Source organism: Hirundo rustica, chromosome 2, assembly GCF_015227805.2.
Source record: "Hirundo rustica isolate bHirRus1 chromosome 2, bHirRus1.pri.v3, whole genome shotgun sequence".
Classification (NCBI taxonomy): Eukaryota; Metazoa; Chordata; class Aves; order Passeriformes; family Hirundinidae; genus Hirundo; species Hirundo rustica.
Genome location: NC_053451.1, coordinates 37,627,720 through 37,655,027, shown reverse-complemented (window position 1 = coordinate 37,655,027; position 27,308 = coordinate 37,627,720). Strand labels below are relative to the sequence as shown.

Below are 27,308 nucleotides of genomic sequence, written 5' to 3'. Positions count from 1 at the left end.
CATAGGTACCCGGATGTCAAGCTTTGACAACACTCATTTGTGTAGAATCAAAGCCATGCTTTAAAATTTTCTCAACACATCTCCAAAAGGTGACAAATGGAAATGTTTACTATTTGTTGGCTGCTGAGTAGGGATTCCTCTTTGCTGATGACTGTTCAAGATTACTGACTGAACTACTTTTCATTGACAAACATTAGCTGCAAGTCTTTTTTTCCACGCTCATAAAGCCAACATGCAGCAAACCAGTCTCTGCCTGGTTCTTCTTGAAAGCCCGTATCTTTTCCAGTGCATTGTGGGCTGCAGAAAGGCAAGCTTGCCTCCTTCTGCATCCATTGTGTGAAGCCTAATTTATAGTCTGAACAAGCGCTTCACTATAAAAGATTTGCTTCTCCCTGCTCACTTCCTATTTCCCACAGTTAAAGCAAGTTTCAAATAAAAGAATCACGGGCCTCCAAGATTACAAATTAGGCAAAGTAACACTCAGAGCATTAGCAAAGACTTTGTAGTCAAAATGGTAAGTGAAAGGCCTAGAGAAATACAATCAAATCAAAGCAGGACAAAACCTAATGCAGGAAGTCTCTCCAAAGCTGTTTTTAATGTTGCCCATAACAAATAACTTTGGTTTAGGCACAGACATATTTGAGTGAAATCTGGGTAAATGCCAGCAGCTGCTTTACAGACATTTGAAGCTGGAAGAATCTGCTTGGCTAATTGCTTGGTCTGGGCACCGTGTTAGTAGTATAACCTATTAAGTGCCTGAATTATTTAAACTCAGGTTACACTTCTGGGCAGGTTTAGAAGCCTATTTTGATTTAATACTGCTTTAAATAGTGTTACCACATAGCTTTATTTTCTACTTCCTGGTAAGTTTTTCTTCCCTCCAAACCCCAACTTTAACATAAAAAATCAGTTTCCCTACCAATCTCGGTGGCCCGTTATTTATACTTTAGTGCATTCTTTGTGTTATGCTAAAACTGAAAGAAAAATCTTTGCTTCACAGGCAAGGCAGTGCTGAGATTACTGGATGTGATGGAAAAGAAAATCAAGGATTGGATTGGTTACAGTTTGGAGGAAATGTTCAACATAGCAAATGCAAAAAATTGAATTGAATCCCCATGTCTCTTTTTCTGCCCTAGAAGAATCCACTGCTCAGAATTGCTTCCGGCAGGCTCTAATGCCTTATGTACATTTTGGCCATGGTCCTCTAAGAAGAGCTTTTCAACTATTCATTGAAGAGAACCACCCTCCCTCAGGGTGACTGATCAGCTCCTCTCAAGAAAATGTTGTAAAGAAAAGGTGATCTCTGAAAGGTGAGGCAGAAAGTCAGAGTTAAAAGTCAATCCTCAGCACAAAAATAATTTCCAAAACCTTCTACAAAGAGAGACAGAAAGGGGCAATAAGCAGTATCTTCTGTCTGCTCTTCCAGTCTGGTTGACACCAGCAGAAGGTATTGCAAGTGAGCACGTATTGATCTCCAAAAACTTTTCAGAGGGAATTGCACGTTACCCTCTGAGTGCCTACCCTACTGGGAAATAGTCAGGTGGTTTTGCAGTAAGTGAAACTGAGGTATTTTTTGCCTCCTACCTTGGAAGGAACAGTTTCATGCTCTAACACATCTTTTCTATAGCAGTTACGATGATGCGAAAGGAGAGGGTAGGAAAATAAGGAGTAAACCCATCTTTTTTACATAGTAACATCACTCCAGAGGCTGTTCTTAGAAAAACATAATTATCTGCTAGGACAACATTTGCAATAAAATGGAAACATTATAATAACTTAAATGATAATTCAATGATTCCCCCCTGCTTCTGTGAGTATTTTAGCAAAACTCAAGAGTATGCACTACAAATAAGTACATAAATGTTATTATGTTCCTCTGTATGCAAAAGATCAGAGTTGTTCAGTAAAAAAAAAGAGTTTGGGATAAACCTGGCTCATGACCAGGAGAATTTCTAATGCTCCAGAGTCAAAATTGCAGCAGGAGTAGGCATTTAGATGCCATTAAAATGACTCCTTGTGGGGAGAGACCTCTCTCTGCTCAAGCAAGGGCACAGGACCCTTTTGCAGCCCAAAGAGAGGCGATGACCATGGCAGGGAGCAGAGTCACTGCACAGAGCTGCTGTCCCAGCTCTCTCTCCAGCACATGGGATACAGAAGCCTCAATCCCTCTGCAAGGCCAACAGCTTGCCTGGCAGCTGTGGGAGTTGTGTTTCATGGGAATTTAGAGCAAACATAGGCCTTCAGCCTTTTATAAATAACCACGTGGCCTCAAGCAATGATGGATAAAAGAAAGGGAGAAAGCAAAAGCTCTCCCTGGCTAAGTCAGGAGACTTAGCCATTCTAGAAGTTAATCACCGTGACTGAAGTTTTATACCCACACTTCAAAAAGATAAATCAAACAAGTCAACATTTCTTCGTATTTTTTCTTCTCCATCCCTTCCCATCCCAACTGCTGCCTGGATGGTTTGGGCTTAGATGGATGGGCAGCATGGTGCGTGGCATTGGCTCAAGAAGTCCTGGCACTTTCGTTCTCATTTTGGAGGCTGTATTTCTTTAGGAAACCTTGATCCTGTCCCGAACAAGTAGGCTTTTGGTTACACAGAAAGTTTTTAACTATTATTTTTTTGTTAATATTCCTTACATTGACAACTGTTTTTGCCTCTTTTCACAACAGCGAACCATTATTACAACAGATGTAGCTTTTAAATCAAAATGATTTCCTTCCTTTCATGGTACAGTAATGAACCGTGTGCACAGCAAAGCATGAAGAATGAGAACTAAGGCATGTAGGAACATTGTTAAAGAAACTTTACCAAGTCCATGTCAGGGATCATGTTACCCAAACAAAAATCTTCGGCATTTTTATGCTGTATTTTACCACCTCCAAATGTATAATAGACAAAAAGGCCAGGAAGAGATAAAGGCAAACAGCTGAGGTGGAACAAAAAACAAGAGTGATCCATTGCACATGGTGATCATCAGCTGTTTCATCATAAACCACTATACTTTGAGGGGGCCTTTCAATTATTTTATTGTTAACCAAGGGCATGCATTTATAAAATTGGTTTCTATCTGCTTCGTCTTCTACCATAAGTTCCTGCAGCTACAGTTAAAAATGCACATGGTACTGTGTACATAGAACAAAATATTTAAAATGTTGTTTTGTCAAAACTCAGAATAAGGCCACTGAGAGCTATCAGTAAATGATCTATTCTGTGACGTTTTTAAATTAAACCTATCAGTTTTACATTTTAAAAGTATTTTTCTAAAAGGAAATTAAGATGAGCATGGTAACCAAAGGCTCCAAAACATGGCCAAAAATACAGTAGGAAAGTTTTGCAAAATGGAGCAATAAATAGGAAGGCCAGAATTCTGGCAGTTTTCAGATAGCAATCACTTTTGAAGTCTCTGTTGTGAAGACCAAAAGAAACACATACTTAGACACCCTGGCCATAATTAAATAATAAAACAATATCCACACAGAGAGAAGAAGGTGGAGGAAGGAAGGGTTCGTACCCACCGAGATTATTAATGCTATACTACTGCAACCTGAAACTATCTTACATTCCTAAATGGGTCACATCACTGTTAAAAAGAATGCTCAGGCTTCTTTTAGAATGCAACAGCTTTACTGAAATATGTTTTTACCATATGTCCTAATTAAAAATGTAGGGGTTTCATCCAACTAGGTTTTGAGGACTGTTATATGGGTCAATTTATTAAATCAAAAGCAGCAGAAACAATAAATGCAATATCCCTAAGAAATTACTTTAATACAGCATGTTTGAAATTCCCTGAGCTTTTTAATATTTTTTTGGCTGTAATGTTTGCAAGAAAGAAAAAAGGTCACATTAGGCATTCAACACCATCTGAAATGTGGACTAAGAGAGTAGCCAAGATTAAAAAGCACAGTATAACCCAAAAAACCCCCAAAAAACAAAACAAAAATCCCCCAAAACCCAAAACCAACCAACCAACAACAACAACAACAACAAAAACCACCACAAAAACAAAAACAAAAAACCAAAATTACTCAAGAGTTCAAGAAAATGCCTTATGAAAAGGGAACATAAAGAGGTCAGTCATTCTCCTTTGCTTGTCTACCGGAAGACTGGGAGGTGATTTGAGTATTGTGAGTGCCTTCCTGGGGAGAAAATAGTGGTTTTTAAAGAGTTCCTTAATTGAACAGGGAAAGGCATAATGGGGAACATGGGCCAGATATAATCAAGCTTTAAGTAAGGGATGTTTTTAGCAGAGATGCAATTAATTCCTGAAACTAACAGGGAAAACAGTAGATTTCCTACCACCTAGCTTACTATCAACTGCTGTTTTCTTACCAAGGGTGAATTATTGGGAGAAAACATCAGACATTTTAGGGCTGGGTTATAAACAGGATATATATACAGGAATTCAGATTGAGAACGCACTCAGTGATTTAACAGTTTCTTAGGAAAGCCGGTGTTGTGGCTCAGTGAATATGGATTTACAACCAAAGCATCTGAGCAAAAAAGCAAGGTACAATGGAAGCATCTGCATGTGCATGCATATATATAAACTTAGAAAATGTTCAGGCTTCCCTTCTGCATTATAAAGAAGGAAATAACACCCCAAACCTATTTTTTTCATTTACACTTGGGGAGTAACTCAGATGATAATTTCACGTCCTAAGTAATCTACAGCCCACAACTCTACCTCATATCAAAGGATTTTGCTGTTTGAAGTCTTCCTGGTGCCACCTGGACCTCAGAATCCTGTCACTGTGCCATGACCCAGTCCCAGACTGGTTCCCACTGAACAGATACCTAGGCTCTGCGTCAGGGTCTCTCCTGCAAACATGTGTCAGAGCCAGCACTGCCCCAGCCCATCCCGTTTATCTGACCAAACTTTTAAGGCAATGAGCCTGATAAGCAAGCCTGGTTTTAAAAGGTTCAGCGGGGCTGCTTCGCAAAAGAGATTGTAATCACAGGCAGCGACACTAAAGGAGGGTTTCTTTGAATTTTAAGTTTTGCCTCTGAACAATTTCTTTTCTGAACAATTGATCTTGTGTCCCACATTTGGGTCTTTGGAGGATGAGAGGTATAAACTCCATTTAACACAATCAATAGCAATATTCCCCAACACCATGGAAGCACTATTGTATTTTGGACCATTATGGGGCGACACAATTGTCAAAATGTAGGCTTTGCTGCCTGTGATAGGGACTCCCTCAGCTGGAGGAAGGCAAATTACTTTCATGTGAGCAGAAAGAGAACAAAAGGAGAAATAACGCTTTGAAACATTCAACAGCCGATTCTTTACAGCCAGATGGAAAGGCTCTGAAAAATATCCCCTCCATTAGTTATCGGTGGTCTCAAAGGATGAGATTTCACTTGAATGGAAAAAAATAATTTTTATAGCATATACATTCCAGTAAAAAAATTAATAACTTGCCAAGAAAGGAATGTGATATTCTACCTGAGTTGTGGCAATGTTTGTTCCATCGGTGACCTCCACAGTCATATTATACATTGACCTCTGCTCTGCATCCAAGGGCTTTGCAATGACAATGCTGCCCACTCCCTTGTCTGCGTCGAAAGAACTATCGTAATTCCCTCCTAATTGTTGCACAAAAATACAATCAAATTAGCCATCATTTGAAAACTTCCATTGCAAGTACTCCTAAAAGTGGGCATATCTGTTCAGTGTCATCCATCTTAATGGCCTCTCTTAGCATACACAGTACGTCTAGTGATGTTTCTTTGTTCATAACTCATATTTCAAAGCGCAGTCTGTATATTGAAAAGCAGATATCATTAAAATGAATTGCCAAAAAGAAAGAATAAAATCTAGCAGTACATTTTAGTAAACTACAGCTGAATGTATAAAAATAATCAAATGGCTATAAGCATCTAAGATGCGTGCCCCTGCAGTTTGAATAATGAACAAAAATAATGATCTTTTTGTATAAAAGTTGTTTCAAGAGGGTTTTATTCTACAAATTTTATTTTCAGGAAATTCTCACTGATACTTCTGGGTGCAAATACCAGCATCTGAGTTTTTAAAAATTACAATTATAATCAATTTTAAAAATGCAAATAGAGATTTGTAATGTTAATACCACGGACAATGATAATTACTAGCAGCAAAGGTCAAATCCTGCCAGTCTTCTAGGAATTGTTCAAATAGAGCTGACAGGACACACAACACAAATTCTTTTCAATATTAAAAAAAAAACCTCACAAAGCACTGTTCTAGTATTAACATCCCTATTTCCTGTCATAAACTGAATGATGCAGCAGTGGGGAAACCCTCCTGAGTGCTGAGTGAAAGAAAAAAAAGAAAAAGAAAAAATCTATTAATAAATTAATGAAGGATATAAATAATTTAATCTCAAATATAATTTCAGATTGAAAGGCTACAAGATTTGCCAGCCACAGCTACAGTTTATAAATTTGAACCACTCATTATTTTCACAAGCAAAGCACACACTCCCTGCTGATAAGCTGTTTTCTTACTCACTCATCCATGAAGTGCAATTTAGTATTAGTTGAGTCTGAAATTTTTGGAGGCTAGGGACAGGGAGAGGTGGGACACAACACTGCTGACAGACAAACTCTTAAGGTATATTCACAACACAGCAATTCAGTGCCAACCCACTTCTACAGAGATGAAAAGCCTTTCAAAGCCCACTGGTTATGAGACTTGTGTAACAGGTACTGAAACCTCTTGAGACGAGTTCCGCAGGTAGAAAAATATCCATAGCACTGACTTAGCTCTGGTGAAATATATATAAAGAGAGATATATGTAAATGGCTCTTGAAATTTTAGGGCTGGGGACTGAGTAGAGAAGAGGAGAATTTTCCATGCTCTCCTGTATGCATGGTTTGCTGACCAGGAACTGGCATTACTCTCCGAAACAGTCATGCATTTAGTGAGAGAAGAAGGTTTTGGTATTTGAAGGAGTTGAAGACTAGGAGGAAACACAGCAAAATCGCAGTCCCTGAATTCCTCAATGTGAAAAAAACCCTCAGTTCTACCTTTCGCACAGGCTATTGCAAAGAAAGGCAAGGTGGAAGAAGCTCTGCTCTGCCCATTTTTGCCTTGAAAGACATTCAGGGATGGGTAGAAGAAAATGGGAGGAAAAATAAGAATACAGGTGACTGCTGCAGAGGAAAGGCAGTATTGGTGAACTTCTGGCCACTGAAATGATCCAAATGTAGTAATTTCAGATGTGCCATCAGACTTCCACATGTTGAGTAGATATATGTACCTATATACAGATCTAAGCCTAATAGATTTGAATAAATTGTAGTTTTCCAGGAAACCACTGTTACTGGATCTGATGTCATTCATGGTGGATAGAAACGTTGTTTATTCCTTAACCTCATTCTGCAAGCTGTCTTTGATATTTAAGCAATAGCAAGGCATTTGGACATTTATTATACCTTCGGTGCTCTTTTTGTATTTTTTTTGTTTTTGAAGTTAGTCTGGAAGAAAAAGTTTCTCTCTCCCAATTAATGTTTTAAATTGATTTACTTGAGAAAAATTGCACCATGAAAACGTCCTTTGAAGAAAAGAGCTTGAGATTCATGCAAGGAAATCTCAGCTGAAATGAAACTAGCCTTGGGACAGTAGGCACTTTACAAAGAGAATGTTTCATACTGATAACCATGAAAACAAAGTGCAAGTCTATACTTTGAGATGCTTAATAACCATCTTAATGAGCAATCAAAAATTACATGCTATCAACTGGCACACACTTCCAAAGAAACCTGTCTTTAAAACTTCCAAGATGTAACATGGAAGGATTAGCAATAAATGTTTTAAATGACCTTCTGCTCAGAGCTGGGTTTTCCGGGCACACATGCTCTACTGCAAATAAACCAACTTCTTCAAACCATTTTCATTAAGTGAAGTATACTCTTCCCCTAAAAGAAGAACTGAATCCATCATGTGAATTTTCTGTGCATTAGTCACATCTTCCAAAATGGTCTAGTGACAAACTAATCTTGGTTGCCAGCCACTCCAGCCTATACCTGTAACTAACCAGGCAATGCAGTTCATTTTACACTGCATCATCTTCTATTAAACAAGGCAGATATTGCATCAAACACTGAGGCAGAGATGGATCAGAGAACATCCTGCTCTGAGATTCGTGATTATAATCTATTTTGGAGTGAAACCCTGAATAATTCTTGATTCAGTCTTCTACATTTTAACAGACCATGGTCAGGTGAAGAATCATGCAGATGGATGAACTTCTGGGAATACTGCCTGATATTGGGTCCTGCCTCTCATCTGCAGTACGAGAGGCAGTCTGCAAATGGTTTGTGCTGCTCCTCGGCCTTCCTATACACTCCAAACAGGTCCTTGCATGCTAAATGCTTCTGAAGCTGCCCTAAACACTGAAGAATTAATGAATTACAAGGAATAACTATAAAAGTTAAACATCAAGCATCTTATAGATCTGTCAAGTCTATGCAAGGCCTACTAGAAGCATCTACCACAATCATCTTTGAAAGACTGGGTGTTGGAGTTGCACACAGAGAGAGGGATCATCCTTGTGTAAAAACAAACAGCAATCTTCTCTTTAAAACTCTTGCAGCTGGGAACTCCACATGAAACCACTCCCTTCTGAAGGTGCCCATGTAGAGGTTGGAGGGCTGAGGCCCCAGGAGGTGACACCTGAGAAGGTGTTGGCTTCTGGGGTACTGGAGACTTCTTTTTGAAAGCCTGACAATGTGTCTGTACCAACCTTTTGGATGTGAGCTTGTCTGCAGTGCCATAAGCTCCCACAGTATCAATTTTAACAATTTTGCTATTGTCCATTTAACAGTTTCTTTGATCACAATCTTCAGATGAAAGAGGGCTAAGGATGATGGCATTTTGTTCAGCTGCTCAGTTTTATTAATGTGGCTTTTCATTACTTATTCCACTTTCCAGCATTTGGCACATGCTTTCGTTTTTATTGTCTACTAAAACCTGCTTTCAGATACAAGATATGTAGAAGCTGTCTTTGCTAATGTGCTTGCAATTGCATTAGGAAAGAAATATTTCAAATGAAGATAATACATTGTGAGTTCCTCAGGCACTTTGGGAAAATCAGTGACAAAGAAAGCAAGATGATTGAACTGACAATTTGGCTAGACAGGTTGTCCTGAGAAAGCATTTTAATACTGAATAACCCCAGAGAGACGTGGATTAGCTGTTGTCTACGGTACCATTTCAGGCTAAAATGTATTGCTGATACATCTTCAATACAGTTTAAAAACTTCCCTTAAAATAATCTGATTAGACAGAAGCACTTTGAATAAGATTTTATGAAAAGTCCACATCTAGTTTAAATGCCATCTTTGAATGAGAAGACTTATCATGTTTGAATAATAAAAATTCATCCAGAAAGTACTTTTTCTCTAATTGATTTTTAAGATTCCCAAAGTCACCTAGCAGACAGTTAGGTCTACACTTCGGACACTTAAATTTAAGTGAGATAATTTCCACCCCTACTTTCTTGAGTTTGAGCTTAATGCTTTTGCATAAGCCCTGAAAGCATTACATTTTTAGAACTAGTAATTTTTAGAACTACTAATTTTTTTATGTTGCCTAAAAGTGTATTATGGTTTATGTAGGGTTTTCCAATTCCAGCTGTTATCAGCACAGCTGTAGAAACAGCCCCTGGTACAAAAGATCTTATTAGCTGGACCTCACTACAAATTTCTGGAACAGCCTTTATTTTCAGTTTAACAGATAGTATAGTACAGTTAAGAAAGAGATCTCAGGAAATTGAACTGAGACACCTCTGAGCCAACAGACTCTAAGCTGTGTACTTGGTATAGAGTTGGTTGCATTTTCTGTCTGAATTCGGACTGTTACCTTAGTTCTTAGCTTATTTCTTGACTTGATAGTCACTACGAACAATTTTTATTCTGACTTAAGTCCTGTATACTTTGGAAAGAATTAATTCTCCTTCTTATAAAAAGATATGTAAAAAACCCCAAACCACCGAACCTTGCAAGGCAAACAAGAGAGGTACAACGGACAGGCCAAGGAAAACATGAACTATCAGAAGGGATTTCTGGCGGTCAGCTGAAGAATTTGCCTAAGGCAAGACACAATCCAGTTCTTGCATTCTCACAGGACGTGGGCTCTGCATCTCTGTCCCCGTATAATTTCAGTGCCGAGGTTTTTAATTTTCAAGTATACTCGTCTTATACTGCATTTTGCTGCAAGAAGTTAATATTTTTTAGCAGGGCTTTTCCTAGATGTGGTTCCTTTTTGATAAGATGCTGAGCCTCCCCATGTTCCTATCAGTTGCTGATACACACTTTAAGATGGGATCATGAGGCTGGGAAAAATAATTTTCTCCTCTGAGAAGACATGATGCCAGCAGATTTGGGGATTTGTAGGCAAATGAATGCCATATGAGGACCTTTGTCCATATTTTCCAGCGGGATGCTCAAAAAGGCTGGGATTGAATACCATCTCAGAAGTATCTGAAGACTGTAGAGAAGCAGACTTGTTCAGTCTTAGATGCAAAGATGGATCACACTGAGCTCTGGAGGACATCCCCAGTTCAAACACTGCTAAAACCTGGCAGGAGTCTTCCTTCACTGGTAGACAGCAAACAGCACACAATGTTCCATGTTCAAACTTAATAGAGCCACGATATATGGATATCCTTACTCAAGTCTCATTTGCCCACCACACCATGATGGACAGACGGAGAAAAGAAATATGGGAGATTATCTGATTTAGAGAACAGTCCTCTAAACCACATTTTCTCAGTGCAGAGAAGATTCTTACTTGTCTTGTCCCAAAAAAAAGCTGACAGCAGTGAACAGGGATGATAAACTGAGACAATTGCTACAATTTTCACATTGCTCAGGGAAGAGAATCAGAGCAAAACGCAGGAAACTAATTCACCCTGAAACTCAGAGGTGAGGCTAAAGTATCTCTAGAATTTTCAGAAAAAGAAGCAAAGCTAAAATTTTCATTTCTTTTGTTTTCAAAGAAGATGAAATAAACTTAATGACTGTCTCAAGAAGCAAAAATTCTACTACAGATTTTTTTAATCATAACATAATAAACATTAGTGAAAAGACAGGCAAGTATTTATTCTTTTATGTACTATACTATGCTAAGAAGGAAGCAATGTAGACTGAATTTTAGATAAAACTACTGTAAAGCAAGTCAAAGGCTTGAGTTTGCTGCTAAGAAGCTGAAAACAAGGGCATAAAAAGCAAAAAAGAAATCAGGAAGTTATTTCAGATAGTGCTCAGAGAAGATTATCCAAAGAAGGCTAGGGAGCTACATGTTTTTGACAATAATGAAAACTTGCAACACCATTAATTAAATGGATGGTTCACTAAAATTAATAGATTATTAAAATTATTGGCATTTAAGCACACTTGGTAAAATGTTCTGATGTGCTTTCAAAGCTTGGCTGCAGTTATAAAGGCACAGGCTGGAGGAGGAAGCAATGATAGAGGGAGGACTGTTTGGGGAACCAGAGAGAGGTTGTGCAACATGCTACTTAAGCAAAAACTAGCACCATGCAGCTTAGCTCCAGTGTTAAAGTAGTCATCCTACCGTTCCCATCACTAACAAAGGAAATAACAGAACGGGCTCAATTTACCTGGTACAAATAAAGGTCTCTGACTTATCTTGGAGTTCCCACTGAAAATAAGGTTCTTAATAGCGACTGAATAAGTTTAATACAACTGATACAACTTACGCTTATGTCTTTCCCACTGTGGGATCTGCATGAATTGAGAATGGCATTGAATGCAGTCTGAAAACAGAAACCAGGTATGATATCTCAACTCTTCCCAGTTAAAGAAACTAACAATCACCCAAGTATCCTGTTCCTCCCTAGTCCATCAATGGAAGATGACCTTCCTGCCTGTGCGGCATCTTCCTCTCTTGGAATTGATTAATAACTTATACAGCTACCTAAAGTATATGTAATTAAGGTGCAAAGTTAGGCAGACAGAACACGTTACAGCCAAACTTCATCTGCTCTCCCTCTCTATTTTTTTCTTTTTTTTTTTTCTTTTTTTTTTTTTTTTTTTTTTTTTTTTTTTTAGCTGGGAGAAAGTGCATGTTATGCATGAAAAAAGAGATCCTCTGGAATTCCAATGCCCATTTAGTTTGAAAAGGTCATAAAGATAAAGGTCAAGCTGCAAACTCTATATTAAACCATGCCTCTACATAAGCCTTCAGGGGTTTTGTTGACATTACTGTGAACTATGCACAGAGGTACAGAATCACAAAATACCAGATGGAGCAGGATCAGGTCTTACAGCAGCACAGAAACCATCGCTTGCATCAGCAGTTGCATATAGCTTTCTATATATGACAATTAACCTCTACAAATATCCCACATCTTCCATTGGGCTCTTCAGCACTAGATCTCAATGTCGATGACATCAAGGAACAACTAAAAAAAGCGGGGTTTGACACTGGGTAAAGGCAGCAATGGCAATCTAAATACAGTGTGTTCTGTCTGTAAAACTCTCTGGATGGGTTTTGTCTTTGCTCCTTGCATGCTGAGTGTCTGGAACAACAGGGTCTTCTGCATGCCCAGGATTGTTGGCTAGTCTTGTTGCAGAAATGGGGGCTGTTGGCAGTGCTATTACTTGCAACAGCAGCAGTATTTAATGAAAACATTCATATGGTAGCGGAACCAAACTGGACGGTCAGGGTTACCGATTTCTCATTATATCTAGCAAAGATCTGTCTCAGTGACCTCTGCAGTGATGCAGCATCTTGCAACTTCAGAAGCTCTAGCCTACAGGGAAACCATTAGAATTGTTTAAATAGGGAAAATTTTCTTAAGCATTTGAACCAGTTTAGGCATAAAGGCCACATTAAATGACAGAGGCTAAAATTTTCTAATATTTTCGCTATCATCTCTGTTTGGTAGGCAAAAAATCAAATATCATTATAAGGTGCTGCCTGATTGAAAATAACTCTAATAATGAAAAAGAATGTAGCAGAAGAGCAGGGACTTCCCTCAGGGCAGCATTTTAATGAGAGCTGGTCAAGCTGCCATGGAAAGGACCAAAAGAAGTCCAGCATAAGATTCAAATAGGAAAAAACTGTCAATAGCATCAAAAAAAGATGGATTTGTCCTGGGAGGAAAGGGTCAGTGAGGAAAGAATGGAAATGTAAACATTAGCTAGTAAACTGCATGTAGCATACTGAAGCAACCAAGGAAATGGCAGAAAAACTGTAGGAAACATATGCTGTTCTCCCTCAGGGACTAGCAGGAACCCCAGAACATGGTAGTAGCTTTGGGTTTGATTTTAATATGATTGGCACATTAGAAACCGTGCTGCAAATTCAGAGAGGAAATGGTGCCGCTTTTGTCTTTCATCTGCACAAACTGGCAATAAAAGGTGGCTGAAAACGACTCTGACAGACCCTTTCTTCTGTGGTCCCTGTCCTTCCTGTTGGCTAAACCCATTTGCAAATAACTATGCTGAAATGGGAGCCAGGCTCAATCCCTGTAAATAAAGACTGCTGATGCACACTTTCCGCTAAGTCCATGGCAAAGGCTTTTCGTTTCTCTAATCTTTCATATAGCATTTGCTTTATAATCTTTCATTTAAATAACTACACTTTGTGCAGATGCACTGTTTTACATCCAAAGGTATGCAAACATTACGTTCAAGCATCTGCAAATATTACGAAGCACAATAATTTTCCAGGGGAAATTCTCACTTTTGAGATGTTAAATGAGTTATTTCAAATGACATTAACTGAATCAGCAGCAGAAGTGGGGAAGAAATGCTTAGAAACGTTGACTCCCATTTCTCTGCTTCAACCAAGCGAGACCCTTTGCTCCCTGTCATTTTGGCAGCTAATGGCATTCCCCTGTGATTTTAAGACTTCTATGACTTCTCCTCCTTTTAACTAAGGATGCTTCTCCCTCCCTCTTTTTATACTCAATTTAGTGTAAGGCAATTTTGTGGTTGAAATCTCACATCAAAACACATTTCTCTGTTTCAGCTTGCATTCAAGACAAACTTTTGGTGGCTCCATTTGTAACCCATATGTTGAGGCATCCCATTCTGTTTCACAGTTAAATGGATGGCACTGGACTGTGAAAAGTTGAATTAATTATTTGTGATAAACTGTGGAAAATCCGTGAATAAAATGATAATAATTGGACACAAATACGGTAAAAGCTGTCATAGAAAGAAATGCAGCACATCCATGTGTCGCATCGCATCCTGTCACAGGCACTTATGAAAGATGTAATATAAACTGTCTCAAAAAACTTGCAAAAAATAAAAGGCAGCCTGGATAGTAGTATTTTAGCAAATGTGTTTGCACTAAGGGTACCTTCTGTTGAACAGTTCTGCCCACAAGCTGTCTGTAGAATATAGAACATCTCTCGAGCATGCTTGCCACCTTGAAGCAGGGCAGTCGGAAGCAGAAAAAAAAGAACAGAATGCAGAAAAAAAGGTGAAGAAAGAGAGAAATGAGGGACAGCAAGTCTAAGTACCATAAATACATTTAGAAATGAGATTAGCAAAGTATGACAATAGAATTCAAATGACAGACAACATTAAGATTGCAGTAAATAACATAGTATGAAAAAAAAACAATTCAGCCATACAGCGCTTTTTTTTAAGCTTAGCTAAGGAGTCATAACAAAAGCAGGAATATTATTATTACTGTTATCACTATATTAAAACAGCATTTTCATTTCATCATTAGGAAAATGGGTTTAACTGAGGGGTGGGGGGAGGTGGGGAGACAGTTCACGGTTAGTTTTCTTGCTCTCAAAACCACACAGCCATACGCTTTGCTTCTGGGGCGTCCTCCTCGCTCCACTGGCTCCCAACTTACCGACGATATCGAACCAGAGAGGGATGTTAGAGGGCTGCACAGAGACCAGCCCCACAATCTCGGTCACTTTATCGCTCTCCATGACGGTGAAGTTGTAAAAGGGTTCGTCGAAAGTCAGGGGCACGGGCGAGGGTGCAGGCTTTTTTATCCACTCAATATGGAGACGTGCAGTCGACGATTTTTGGGGCCGGCCATTGTCCACCGCTTTTATCTGGCAGGTACAAAGAAAAAAGGGCTCAGGCTGAGCATCCCAGCTTGGCAGTTCAGACCTAATTCTACTGCAGTGCAATGACAGTTTGGAAAATGGCCTTTGTAATACTATATGTAAAATCCCATGAAAAAAGAGGAAGATGAGCACTTATTTATCAGTTCTCACGTTTTTGTTTTGTTTTGTTTTTCTTGCATAATGCTTTTGACTTTTCACTGAAAAAGCTGATTTTAAACGGAAATGTTTGGTTTAAGAAATGCTGGTGTGAGGACTCTTGCAGAAGCAAGTTGGACAATCCCCGCAGAGATCCTCCACTCCAGAACCAGCTTCCCTCTCTGATTTCATCTTGCACCCAGCTCCCTCTTGCAGCAAACCTGGAAGCTTTGTAATGGCCCTATGTGAGACAATGCATTTGCAAATCATGCTCACCCAGAGCATATTTGACTGCCTTCAAGTGGCAAGTTTTCTGCTGCAGATAAATATTCCTTATATTGTCTTCCTCAGGATCTTAAGGTGAATGAATTAAGTTTCAAGTAATTTCCCTCATTCTCCATAATGAATATAATTTAAATTTTTTTTTTCTGTCCCTTGTCTGTCATGTTCATTAAAAGCTGCTTAGATTGGTGATAATTCTTCTTATTATAAAGTCCTCTAGAAAGATGGATAGACTTGATATTTGTGTGGCATGCTTAATGGATTTAGCATAGAAAATACAAGATGAGCAGCAACAAACACTGGGTGTAAGAAAAGACTGAATGCAGGTTACAAAATAGGTGCTTTGGTGGATAACATCGGTGTTAACCTAAGGGCTTTTTTTAAAAAAGAAAAAAGGTAATGTTTCTGCCTATTGAACTGGTGTAAATACGATGCTACAATATCTTTCAAAAATGGAATTTTTTTTAATGAAATATCATGCCCTATTTCTTCCTCTGGAAATGTGTTAAGTGGGCTTGATGCTAACATTCGTCACTCTGCTCCATTCCAGACAGTCAAGTCCTTTGTGAAAAGATGCTGAGGGTGTGATGAGCAGTTTCTAGGTAGAAAATCTTCAGTTGTTGCATTATAAGAAGGCTCAGATCTCAAACATGACTTTGAGGTTGCCAGAGGGAAAAGTACTCAATCACTTGAAGGCTGCTCTACTCTGATTCCTAGGTATTTCTCAACATTTTTTTTATTCCTCTTTCAACACTATGAAGGCAACCCATTTCTGTAAGAGACATCATTTCCAGATGTCAGACCATGGACCTCTGACATTTTTATTTCAACTTCTTCACTATAACTTGTTGGCTTATTTCTGTGGATGAAGAGCGCACATTCCAGTCTTACTTGGCTTTTTATCGACTCAACCATATCTATTCTCCGTTTCTTTCACTTTAACTATATGGTTACAGTTCTGAAAGAAGAATTTTGTCTGAGATTTCTTTTAACTGAAATTGCGTCCACAACACAGAGTACACATCTCCTCTCTTAGATGCAGCCACCTAACTGGGACAGTAGGCACCCTCTGTAAGAGCAAACAATTGTGTCCACACAAAAAGCAAGTACCCATTTGTAGCTGTGTCTGCCCAGGCCAGCATGATACAACTTTGGGAGCAGACAGGTACTTGGTCTTCATTTCTGCACGTTCAAGGGAATGGCTTATGCTAACAATTTGCAGGTTGACTCAAGACTGAGAGAGTACCTCATGGCCTGCAATAGCATGAATGATCTCTCAGACTCAATTTTTTGGCAGTAGTTGTATGTGAATGCTAGATTTCTTTATTTAGGTCTTATATAAAGGGAATAAACCCAGTTATACATTCTTTTTTATACAGGAGGGCCTATTTCTTTAAAAAAAAAAAAAAAAAAAAAAAAGTCAGTCAAATCATGGGTTTGTATGACAGTGAAAGAGTGCTTACTGTTAAGATGTCATAACTCCCCGCTGTGAACTGCTTTCTGGAAGAAACCATCCCTGTTTTGGGATCAATGAAGAACTTCCCATCATCGTTCCCATCCACAATGCTGTACGAGATTTCTGCATTAGGGCCTTCGTCTTTGTCAAAAGCAAAAGCTCTGTAGATTGGCTCCCCTCTTTTCTTACGGTCCCTCTCCGGCAGCTTGATCTGATAGACTTTCTCTGGAAACTGCGGTTTGTTATCATTCTCATCCAGAACCTGGACCACCACCCAAACAGAGGACTGCCTGGGAGATGTGCCCCCGTCTGAGACGGTTACCTGAAAAAGAGCAGTATGAGTTATTCTCAACACCTACAGTGGGACTTGATAAATTGGAGAAAACCTTAAAACATAAGGAAACACCTTGCCCTCCCTGAAGCTAAACTGCAGTTTACAACACCTTCCATGTACACGACACACAATTATTATAGACACGCTCAGTGTTTAACTCAATTTGTCCACAATGGCAAATCCAGGAATCCAGAAGATTTTTTATTTCTGAGATGAATGTGGAATAAGGAACCAGCAGATTAGGAAGCTATTTCTCAAAACATAAAATCCTTTAATCTCAAATTCTGCAAGTTTATTTCAGAAGAGTGAACTGGAATTAACCCATTAATCAAGGATCCCTACATTTTTTGCATACATATTTTAAAGTTTTTTCTGTCATGGAAAGAATTCGAAAGATGCGTTTCTTCTTAAACCCTTAAAGAACCTCTGTCATTTTTTCCCCATTAATTATTTGGAATTTCTTAAACAACAAAAGGATTTCTGTCAAGTTCTTTTCATTCATTACCCAAGATGTGACAGCTCATTAATTCCAAACCTGCTTTATAAGATTATATGGAGCACTGAGAGGCAGGTAACAAAAAAATTCTGCTGCATTGTTTAGAGTGCACTGTGCTGCCAGAAACATGTAAGAAGTAAAATCTTTGAGATGAAAGTTAATTAGTAATTTAGCTGCAACTTAAACAGAATTACTAATAATTTTCAATCTGAAACACTATGAAAATGAAATGATTCAAGATCAACAAGCCCTCAAGAGATTTAATAATATGCCTTCAAAATGAAATCAATATGTTTCAAACTTCTCCCTCAATATTTCGATTGCATTTTTAATGGGAAAGAAATAAGGCAGAAAGTTATTTTTGTTTGCACGAAAGAAGTTCAAATTTCATTTTCAGCTACATATGGTAACATGCCAAATCCCACAGTAGCAATTTCTGATGACAGAGAGCCAAGATATTACATACCCTTCCCTGCTCATACTGCACATCGATTGGTCTGCTGGTGCTCCCTTGCAAATCCTTTAGTCCTGATGCCCAATCCTTAGGCAAACCAAAATTTTCTGGGAATAATACCCCTTGGCATTGTTCCATCCTTGTGTAAAGTCTAAACATAGGGTAACCCCAGTTTGACACTGAGATCAGCAGAAAAATCATACTTTCTATGAGAACAGTAAAAGACATTATCCCTTTTGTGTATTTAACTATGTGTTTAAAAACTGACGCAGTAGAAGGGAGCAGATTGACAGCCTCAGGGACTGAAACAGCTCATTTACAGAAAAGTGAGGAGCATGGCAAGATACAGTGGCAATGTAAATTCCCCCAAACAGCCCAGAACCCACTTGGAGAGTAGAACCCATCCTCCCAACAACACACGCCAGTCTCAGGCCTCTTTCTCCCAAAACTGCAGTAGTTTCCTAGGTGCTGAGTACGTTTGGCAACTAGCAGTTGTTGAGACCACCACTCCTGTGATGGGGACAGCTGTTTGCAGAGTGCTGGATGGGGATCAGACCCACCCTGCAAATCCACCAACGTGACACCTGCCAGTCACCAGCACAGGGGTGTGGGAAGAAGACCCACATCATTATTAGAGTGCTCAGCCATCCAGTTCTCAATACCAGCACTTTCCAAAACAGCATTTTTAATGCTGAAAGGCTGTACATGCAGCTGTCAATCTGCCTTTCCATAAGGTGAGAACCATGTCACCAGGGACCTCAGCCTCTCCACTTCACTGATGATCCCCTCAGTTTCTGTTCTTCTCCGCTGGAACTGGCCAAGCTCTAGGCCAGACCACGAGTTAACAAAGGAAAACCTTTTTTGCGTTTCTCCACAGATAATAATTGAAAATATGATAACCGCATGAAAATAATTACAGATAATCATATGAAAATAATCATTGATGACAAGCAGTACAGGCTGCATCGCACAGAAACAATCAGAGACAGACTAATCCACACGCAAAAATTATCACCAAAATGCTTTTTTAGGGAGTAATGTTCTTGCATTAAAAAATATTAGAGAGATTCTGGAAACTTGTGTTCTCTGAACAAATACAACTTTTTTTCTTCTTTTTTTGTAAAGATATTTTCTTCAACATGCTAGCAGTAATCAACAAAAACGGTGTGTGAGGGAGATAAAGGGTTTACAACCAACTATGACAATAAAATCTATGAAAACCACAGAGGTATAATCAGTCAGACAACAATGATGGAAAAACCCTACCTAAGTCAAAAAACTGCTCAAGAAGTGAAGCATCCTTCTGTCTTACCAGTACATTTACACAGTTTGGCAGTTTACTGCTGAAATCAGTCAGGATTTATTTATATTATTTATAAATTGTGGCAGCAAATATTTGCATGCATTTGTTTGTTTTGTAAGCCCAAAGTTGGGGGAAATCTATTCGATAACAGGAAAGTTGCACTGAAAACATTTGCTGACAGCTAACAGGAAAAAGTAATGGCAGTAACACAAAATGACAGCTAATTAATAAAAATTAATGAAGAATGCCTGAAGTTAGTAAATTCTGCTTGGGTTAAAACTTTAAATCCTTGGAGAGGGAAATGTTAGGTACCAGCTAAGCCTCTTCAAACTTTTCAAAATTACAGGATGCAGCTCCACTCAAAAAGCTCTGAGTGCCAGACACAGGAGCTGAAGTTCTCTCTTTGCAGGTCTGTAAATTAATTAAGCCCTCCTCACACCAGTGATGTCATTATTTCCCTAACTGTAAATCTGCACCCTGGCTGACCCCTTTTCTGTGCTCCATCATCCTGACCCCAGCCTGGCTATTCAGGTTCCAGCCATCAACAAGGTAAAAGAACTGCAAAAATTTCCTCTGCCCCTACAGAAAAAGCCCCACCATGACAACACATTAAAACAACCCAAGAAATTGCTGCTAGTTCAGAATTGTTCCCAGACAAAACCACGGAGAACTAGAGAAGTAATTCAGCACATTGCTCTGCAAATACCATTTCCATCAGGACACAGTATCACACCAGCACTTAGGGGCCCCTTCTAACCAAGGCAATTTCAATTCAAACATTACTGCAATTCTTTGCTAAACCCTTGAACAGCTGGAAATTACAGTAAAAAGTAATCAGAGAGGGGAGGGAGGTTAGGATGTTCATAGGACAAAGCTAATTCGCAGCTGGTATCTCTGGAAATGCAAAAGGCAGATGTGCAAGGCACAGGAGAGCTCACAGGAGAGAAGCTGTGATTTAGGACCAGTGAGGTTCTTTTGTTTGGAAACCTGCAGGTAGCATGGTAGGAAAAAGAAAACAGAGAAGAAAGGTAACACAGATGAATGACATCTGAATGACATCTGTCATTCATCTGTCAATCTGAGACAGACTGTCTCAATACATGCTCGTCAAGATGTGCCATTGAAAACCCAACAAGAGGTGACTCTCACAGTAATCAGTATGGAAAAGGGTAAGGACAAAATCACGGCTTTCCCAGCAGAGATGAGGAACGGCTGCTTGCTCAGCATGTGCCTTCCTAAGTGGTGAACACCTTCTCCTGTCTGTGCGATGAGTCTGGCATCCAGATCCAGCTGCTGCAGACCATGGGCAGCTGAGATGGACCACCCCAGCTACTGTCCCCTCTGCTGCTCTGATTTGATACTGCTGCTCATGCTGTGTCAGGACAGGCTGAAGAGAGGATACAACCTCCCAAAGCTGGGATACAACCATGAAAGCAGCTGAATTCGGACTCCTTGAGTAATCAGACTAAGGATTGGGCCATTCAGCAAGAGTGAAATGTCTGAAAAGGAATGCAACTACATACTTAATGTTGCCTGAACGCAACAGAGAAAAAAAAAAAATAATTATTATATATTTTCATGGTGAAACCCTAAGCATCACTGCTGTTTTCACACAACCTACAGACAGTTCCACTACAGTATTCTCCACAAAATGAGCATTTTCCTCTAGGAATCTGTATTTACCCATTGGCTTTAACGCTTACAACTTTACATACAAATATGTCTGTCAATATAAATACAGATACTGGTTACCTGGGAATTTCTTCGCTAAAGGAACAGTCACACCTCCCTCACAATGCTTCCTTTAGCTGGATGGACCAGGACAAGGTGTCTTCAAATTCCCTCTACTTCTATCAGACATGTATTGTTTGAGAAAAATGCACTAAAATATCTCCTTCTGCAGCATATGATATATTCAGTGTAATAACAGAACTTTCTCACCAAGTAAAACAATTTCCACTTCTTTGTAGGATCTACTTCAGCAGGTTTAGTCTGTAGACATTAGCACACCCTTCCTACAGGACTGAGAGATAATCATGTTTATGTCCACAGAACAGCTATGAAGGGATTTCCACAGCAATGGACCTTCTCAGTGAAAATGAAGACTGACACTGACTGTTAACATACCACAGCTGGAACGTTAGATGTGAGAATTTCTTCTTTTCATGACTATGGAGAAGGCATGGAGGAGACATCCACTGTGAAAGTACTGCCTAACCATCCATCCTAATCCAGTCTAGCAGACCTCAGCAGTGGTGACAAAGGGAATTTTGCCTTGAGACAGTCACTCCTCCTATGAGTCAGACTGTGACACCTAATTGGAGAAGGTGTAGCTCTTGAATCTTTCAGAAAACAAATACAACTGTGAGGACCACCCTCCTGGATTAAGAGCACTATATTGAGTCTCATTAACAAAAGCTCATGACTTCCAAGGTGATTATTAACTCAGCTGGAGGGAATAGCTAGCAGGGATGTTCCTTCAACAAGTACAAGACAATTAGCAGGTGTTTAATATGAGTCATCAAGCCTTGAGAAGAACAAGTATCTTCTTCCACATCATTCTTTGGCAGGAGGAAGTACTCACCCTACCCAATTTTTAAGTTATGAGGAACTGCCACAATACTGTCCTTAGCATTGCAAAAAGCTGAAGATGTCGTATTTGCTTGTTTATTTTTCTAATGTGATAACTGCTTAATACAAAATAAAGTGACCTAGATGCTTGGTGCCTCATCAAAGGAGTGTGAACAATGAGGTTTTCAGGTAAAAGTCTCTCCCTTCTCCCAACAAGAAATGCTAATTTTGCTTCAGAAAACCTTAGAAAAGAGAATCTGGTTGAGCTACTGAAGACAGAAAAATGATCAAAGAGAGCGGGAGAGTTGAGGCATACCCCTGCTGTTAGTGACTAATGGGTTTGTTTCTTCTGCCAACGTGCAAACGAGCTGCAATACCTATTGTAAATCTCTCGAATTCATCCCTTAGTAGAAGTGAAAGATTTTAAAGGAGAGCTCATCAAGTGATGAATAGAACTTGAAAGTCAAATGCACTGAATTACTATCTCTGCCTACTTCAGAGAGACTAAACTTGAGGCTAAATTCTTACAAGGAAATATTTTTCTGAAATACGTGCTGTTACTGAACTACATGTCAGGAGTATTGCTACAAAGTGAAGGCAGTGTAGCTCAAAGATATAAAAAAATACAAGAGAAAAATAAATGTACACCAGTTTGGTTTTTTTTTTTTTGTTTCTTTTTTGTTTTGTTTTGTTTTGGTTTTCTTTTGTTTTGTTTTACTTCAAAGTGAGTACTGAATTAGCTGTAGCAAGCCAGATACCTTCTCTTTCTAATCCTTTATCTAGCAGCTGCGGGAACAAAATGGGTGGTTATTTCACTTATCCTAATAGGATGTGCTGCTGTCCCAAAAGACAAGTTGCACTTCTTGCCCAAAAGAGTTCCAATGATATCAATGTGATTAATCTTTCCTTATTTCCTTTACAATGTGTTTTCAAAAAAAAAAAACAACAAAAAAACACCAAAAAACAAAACAAAACAAAAAATTATTACATTCACTCAGTCCAGGAATGAGAAATAAATAGTTTAGAGTACATTTAAAATAGAGATTATTACTGACATAAACACTCTAGGTGTTTGATTAGGAATGTCAATGGCTTCCAGCCATGCTCAAGCTAGAAAACGATGCATAATGGTCTGTTAAACCATTTGAGAATTAACGATGACATCAGGTAATTTCAGTGCTGTACTGCCAAGAGACAGGAAGAAAGGAAGGAAAGGAGGCTTTTTCATTTGGAGTTAAATGCTCCCTGTAGTATTTGCAAACCTAAATATTAGAAGAGTGTACTGAAGAAAGCCTTAGAGGCTTCAAATCTTAACTTTTGTCAGACTCAGAGTGCTGAGACCTGTAGATGGTAGTCAAAGGAGAATGGCAGAAAGAAATATCAGAATGGGTGACTTTAAAGTCCAAAACCACTACTACTACTTCTATTACATTTATCCTGTGTCACACTTTATTTTACAAGCTTTCTGGAAACAGTAAACAAGTCTCTGTAAAGAAACTAAAGACTTACATTTCTGCTTTAGTAGCAATATAAAATGAAGAATCTGCATAGCTCTTGACAGTGACCCTCTAAAAGAAAAATAGCAGTTTTCCATAGGCATTGCTTTTAAAGTTCATTACAGTTTGAAGATCCTGGTGACCTTTTCGCATCAGGCTTTATTTACAGTGTTCTTCAATCAATACATGCTAAGTGCAGAACCGACCATTACTCCATTAGATTCCCAGGAAAATAGAGCAGCCTGTCATGTGTTAAAGGAAACTTCTTCAGGCAGCATCAGAAAGCACCTTCTCCTTCTTTTCCCTAAGTAAAAAGATAACTATTATCCTTGGGAATATCAAACTCATATAATTTGCGTTTGATGAAATGAAGATTAAACTTTGTGCAGAAGTGACACTAAGCCAGTCACTTTCCAGAAGTCCAGAAGTGCCTCTTACTTCCACTGGTGGAATTAAATACAGAAATGCTTTACCTCTACTGCCTAACTGTAGCATATAGTCACATAAGATTCAGCAGAAATCCTATGGTAAGGAAAAGCATTGCTCAACCAGAACTTTTTCTGATCTTCAGTGTGATAACAGCAGCTTGAAACTGCATGTATCATATCCCACGTTGAACAGTTTGCTAAGTTTGCAGAAAGAAGATTTGGAAAATTAGAGAGGATGATAGTAAAAACATCAACCTCTGTTGCCAAACAGCAATTGTAAAGGTCTTTTGAGTATATTATGAGTTTCTTCTCTTTGCTCATGAGGCTACAGTAATGAGTCTTGCTAAATATATAATGAAGAAAAAATTGAAAAGTAGAGGAATACACTCCAAACTGTCCCGTGACAATACCTGTCGAAGCGGATCTACCCACCTTCAGACTGACACCGTACAAACAAGATAAACTATGATATGCAATTGCTTACAAATAAATTTTTCGGCATATGAAACCTCTTGAGGAACAACCTATCACTAAACAGAAGCTTAACTACCATCATAGCCCCTACACAAGAAAGAAGATAAAAGTTACCTATTGATCTTCGCAGTAAACTTTGAAGGTGTTTAGCTCCTGCTGAAAGTAAAGATTACAGTCTGAGAGTTTTTGCGAACAGAAAATGAATAGTCAAATGTGAGAATATTTCACTTCAAGCAAATTCAAATAACATAAAGCTTGAAAATCAAGATATGCGTGCAGTTTAGTGTTAGTAGTACTCTCTATGTCAATTTTAATCTGATTCATACCTCATTATCTACTTCAGCCATTTGTGTATTTTGCTTCTCTTGTGATAAGAAACACCTGTGATTAAATATTGATAAGTTCCCTCCTATCAGATCTACCTCTACAGATAATGCCCTTCTCTAAAAATCTTATCTTTAGCACTCAGGAAATACAGTAGCTCTCAGTTCTTGTGCTTCAAAAGAGGTGTGCATAAACTTGTAAGCTCACCACACTGCTGTTTTCTAACAGGTTCAATTACTCTTCATTTTCTATCCACAAAAGTTACTTGATTCTCATCTTCACTACAAGCAGGAACCAAACACCTTCTTCAGTTTCCCCAAAATGATGAAGATTGTTACACATCTCCAAACTTCCATTTTTTCATACTAGACCAGTCACTATGTGTAATTATGCAAGAAAAACAGCCTGGAATATGTTGTTCATGCTTCCAAGGTATTTTCCTAGTATTAATAATTTATGTTATATTTCAACTATCAACAGACATGCCCTGCTCAAAAAGTATATGCCGATTTATTGCCAAAATTTAATCAAGCTATAGTAGTAGTCACCATGGAGTTAACTAATCAACAGTATTTATTTTTCATCCTTGTTTGGGTGACAAGGAATTAACTCCCAACTCTTAGCAGAAACGCTCAGATTCAGAGCAGGTGTGTGGCAATAGCCCTCCATCTCTCTGGCAGTAAGGCAGCAGCACTGCCTCATGCTAATGGGGCGCAAGCTGCTGAAGGTCCTCTAGGAAAAGGCGCAGTGTGAAATGGCTTGCTCTGTACACCCTTAAAAATATTGTGGCAGAAGCTTCTGTTACAACAAGGCAGTAACTTCTACTAAAACTTTCAGCCTCCAAAGGGAATAATCACTTTGTGTCCTAAACTGTAATATAAAAACCTGCTTCTAAACGATTTTTGTCATGCTGACATCCCATGTTGGACAAAACATGCAACTGACGTTGGATGAAACATCCTCAGGTGACGCTCTGTGATGGTCTGTTTTAAAACAGTATTGCTGATACTGAGGAGGTAAAAATGTGTATTTGGCCAGCAGTGAGGAGAAAGATACACACTGTAGTTCCTTAGACTTACTTACTTTATAGGTACGCTGCATCCAAATTCTATGCTGCCGTATAAAGCAGAACGAGAGATTTTCAAAAGAAAGGCAAAAGTTTCTTTTTTTCTTTCCCCGAAAGCAGCAGTTAGTTATGCTAACATGGGATTACACCACCTTGTCTCTGGCCAAAAAGCAGATTAAGATGCATCCAGCCCCATTTCCAGCTCCTCCTCCCAACGTTCTTCCCCTGTCATCCATGTGCAGCCACCTCCACCCACCAATAAACTGTTTGTGCATCTGTCCTATGCACAGGGCTCCTGAAATAATCAGGGTTTTAAATGAATTCACCAAAAGAAAACAAACCCTCCTCAAAAGACAGACAGCAGTGAGCGATGGCAATGAGAGAGCAGAAGGAGGAGAGGCATGCCAGCTCCCCAAGTCAGGCCGGGGCAACTTTACTGAGATGCTTGGTCACTGAAGGAACATGCAATTCTACATCTACAATTTTGGTGATTAATTCTGCAATTTTACTACAGACAGAAACTCAGAGCTCACCCCCCCAAACCCCCCTCCCAAAAAAATCTCTGTCTTTGAACTCGTTACTTACCAACAAGCCTTTGATCAATACCAAAGCAGGCAAAGCCAGAACCATTAATATTAATGTAAAAGCCTTGGTGTCCCATCAGTAATGCCCATAATATCCCATTTTCACTTCACACTGTTTTTCCACAATATGCAAGAAATGAGTGCTCTCCATCCACACACACAGGTAAAACATGTTAAAGACAGTCTTACAGCTTAAAGACTGACAAGTAGCCTCTGACATTTAAGTGCAATTTAGCTTTTTTGCAGTAAAAAATGAAACTTCCACAGTTTTATGTTCAAAATAAAGCTTACTGGTTAGAAAACCGATGAATAAAAATTGATTTTGTAGCTGGGTAGAAAGTATATAAATCAGACTTTTACAGGGTTTTCCCAATTTTTGAATATCCTTTAGAGATATTTTAAATTTGCAAGAACCAAAAATGTATGGTTTAGGCCTAGGAAATTTATCTGCATTTACTGAATAGTCACCCAGGAAGACTGCAGTGACTCTTTTCATTAATCAAAAAGGGAAAAAAAAATGAAGATGTGATTTTTTTTGTGATACTCAAGTTATTTGATAGTCATTTCTTTTGTTATCAAGGAGGCACAAAGTAAAATTTTAATCAACTTAGAGAACAATATCATAGAAATTATTCATGCATATTTGAATAAAGTAGTTTTTGCAGTCAGATGAGGATTCCATCCTAAAATATCTTACAAAACAGTATAAAATTTTTCAGAAAAATCAGTATGAAAAGTAATTAAATAAGGTGAAGGAGATAAGCATGAACAAGGAGCCTGGTTGTTGGGATTCTTCCCAAGGCAGATTTTTTAATGACAATATCATCCCATTTTTGTCAGA

The 27,308-nt window shown here is 38.8% G+C and overlaps 1 protein-coding gene across 8 annotated transcripts in view; it reads right to left on the bottom strand.

Annotated features, from left to right (window-relative positions):
* FAT3 (FAT atypical cadherin 3) overlaps positions 1 to 27,308 on the bottom strand; it is a 398,042-nt gene that overhangs the window by 87,888 nt on the left and 282,846 nt on the right. For 5 of the 8 annotated variants that reach the window (XM_040054688.2, XM_040054680.2, XM_040054683.2 and 2 more), the window contains exons 6-9: positions 16,945 to 17,259; positions 14,839 to 15,049; positions 14,329 to 14,397; positions 5,455 to 5,594 (exon numbers count right to left, since the gene is read on the bottom strand). In XM_040054688.2, coding sequence (XP_039910622.1) covers positions 5,455 to 5,594; positions 14,329 to 14,397; positions 14,839 to 15,049; positions 16,945 to 17,259 — 735 coding nt within the window. The remainder of the gene's footprint in view (positions 1 to 5,454; positions 5,595 to 14,328; positions 14,398 to 14,838; positions 15,050 to 16,944; positions 17,260 to 27,308) is intronic. The other 3 variants (XM_040054681.2, XM_040054684.2, XM_058419208.1) reach the window with 1 other exon arrangement.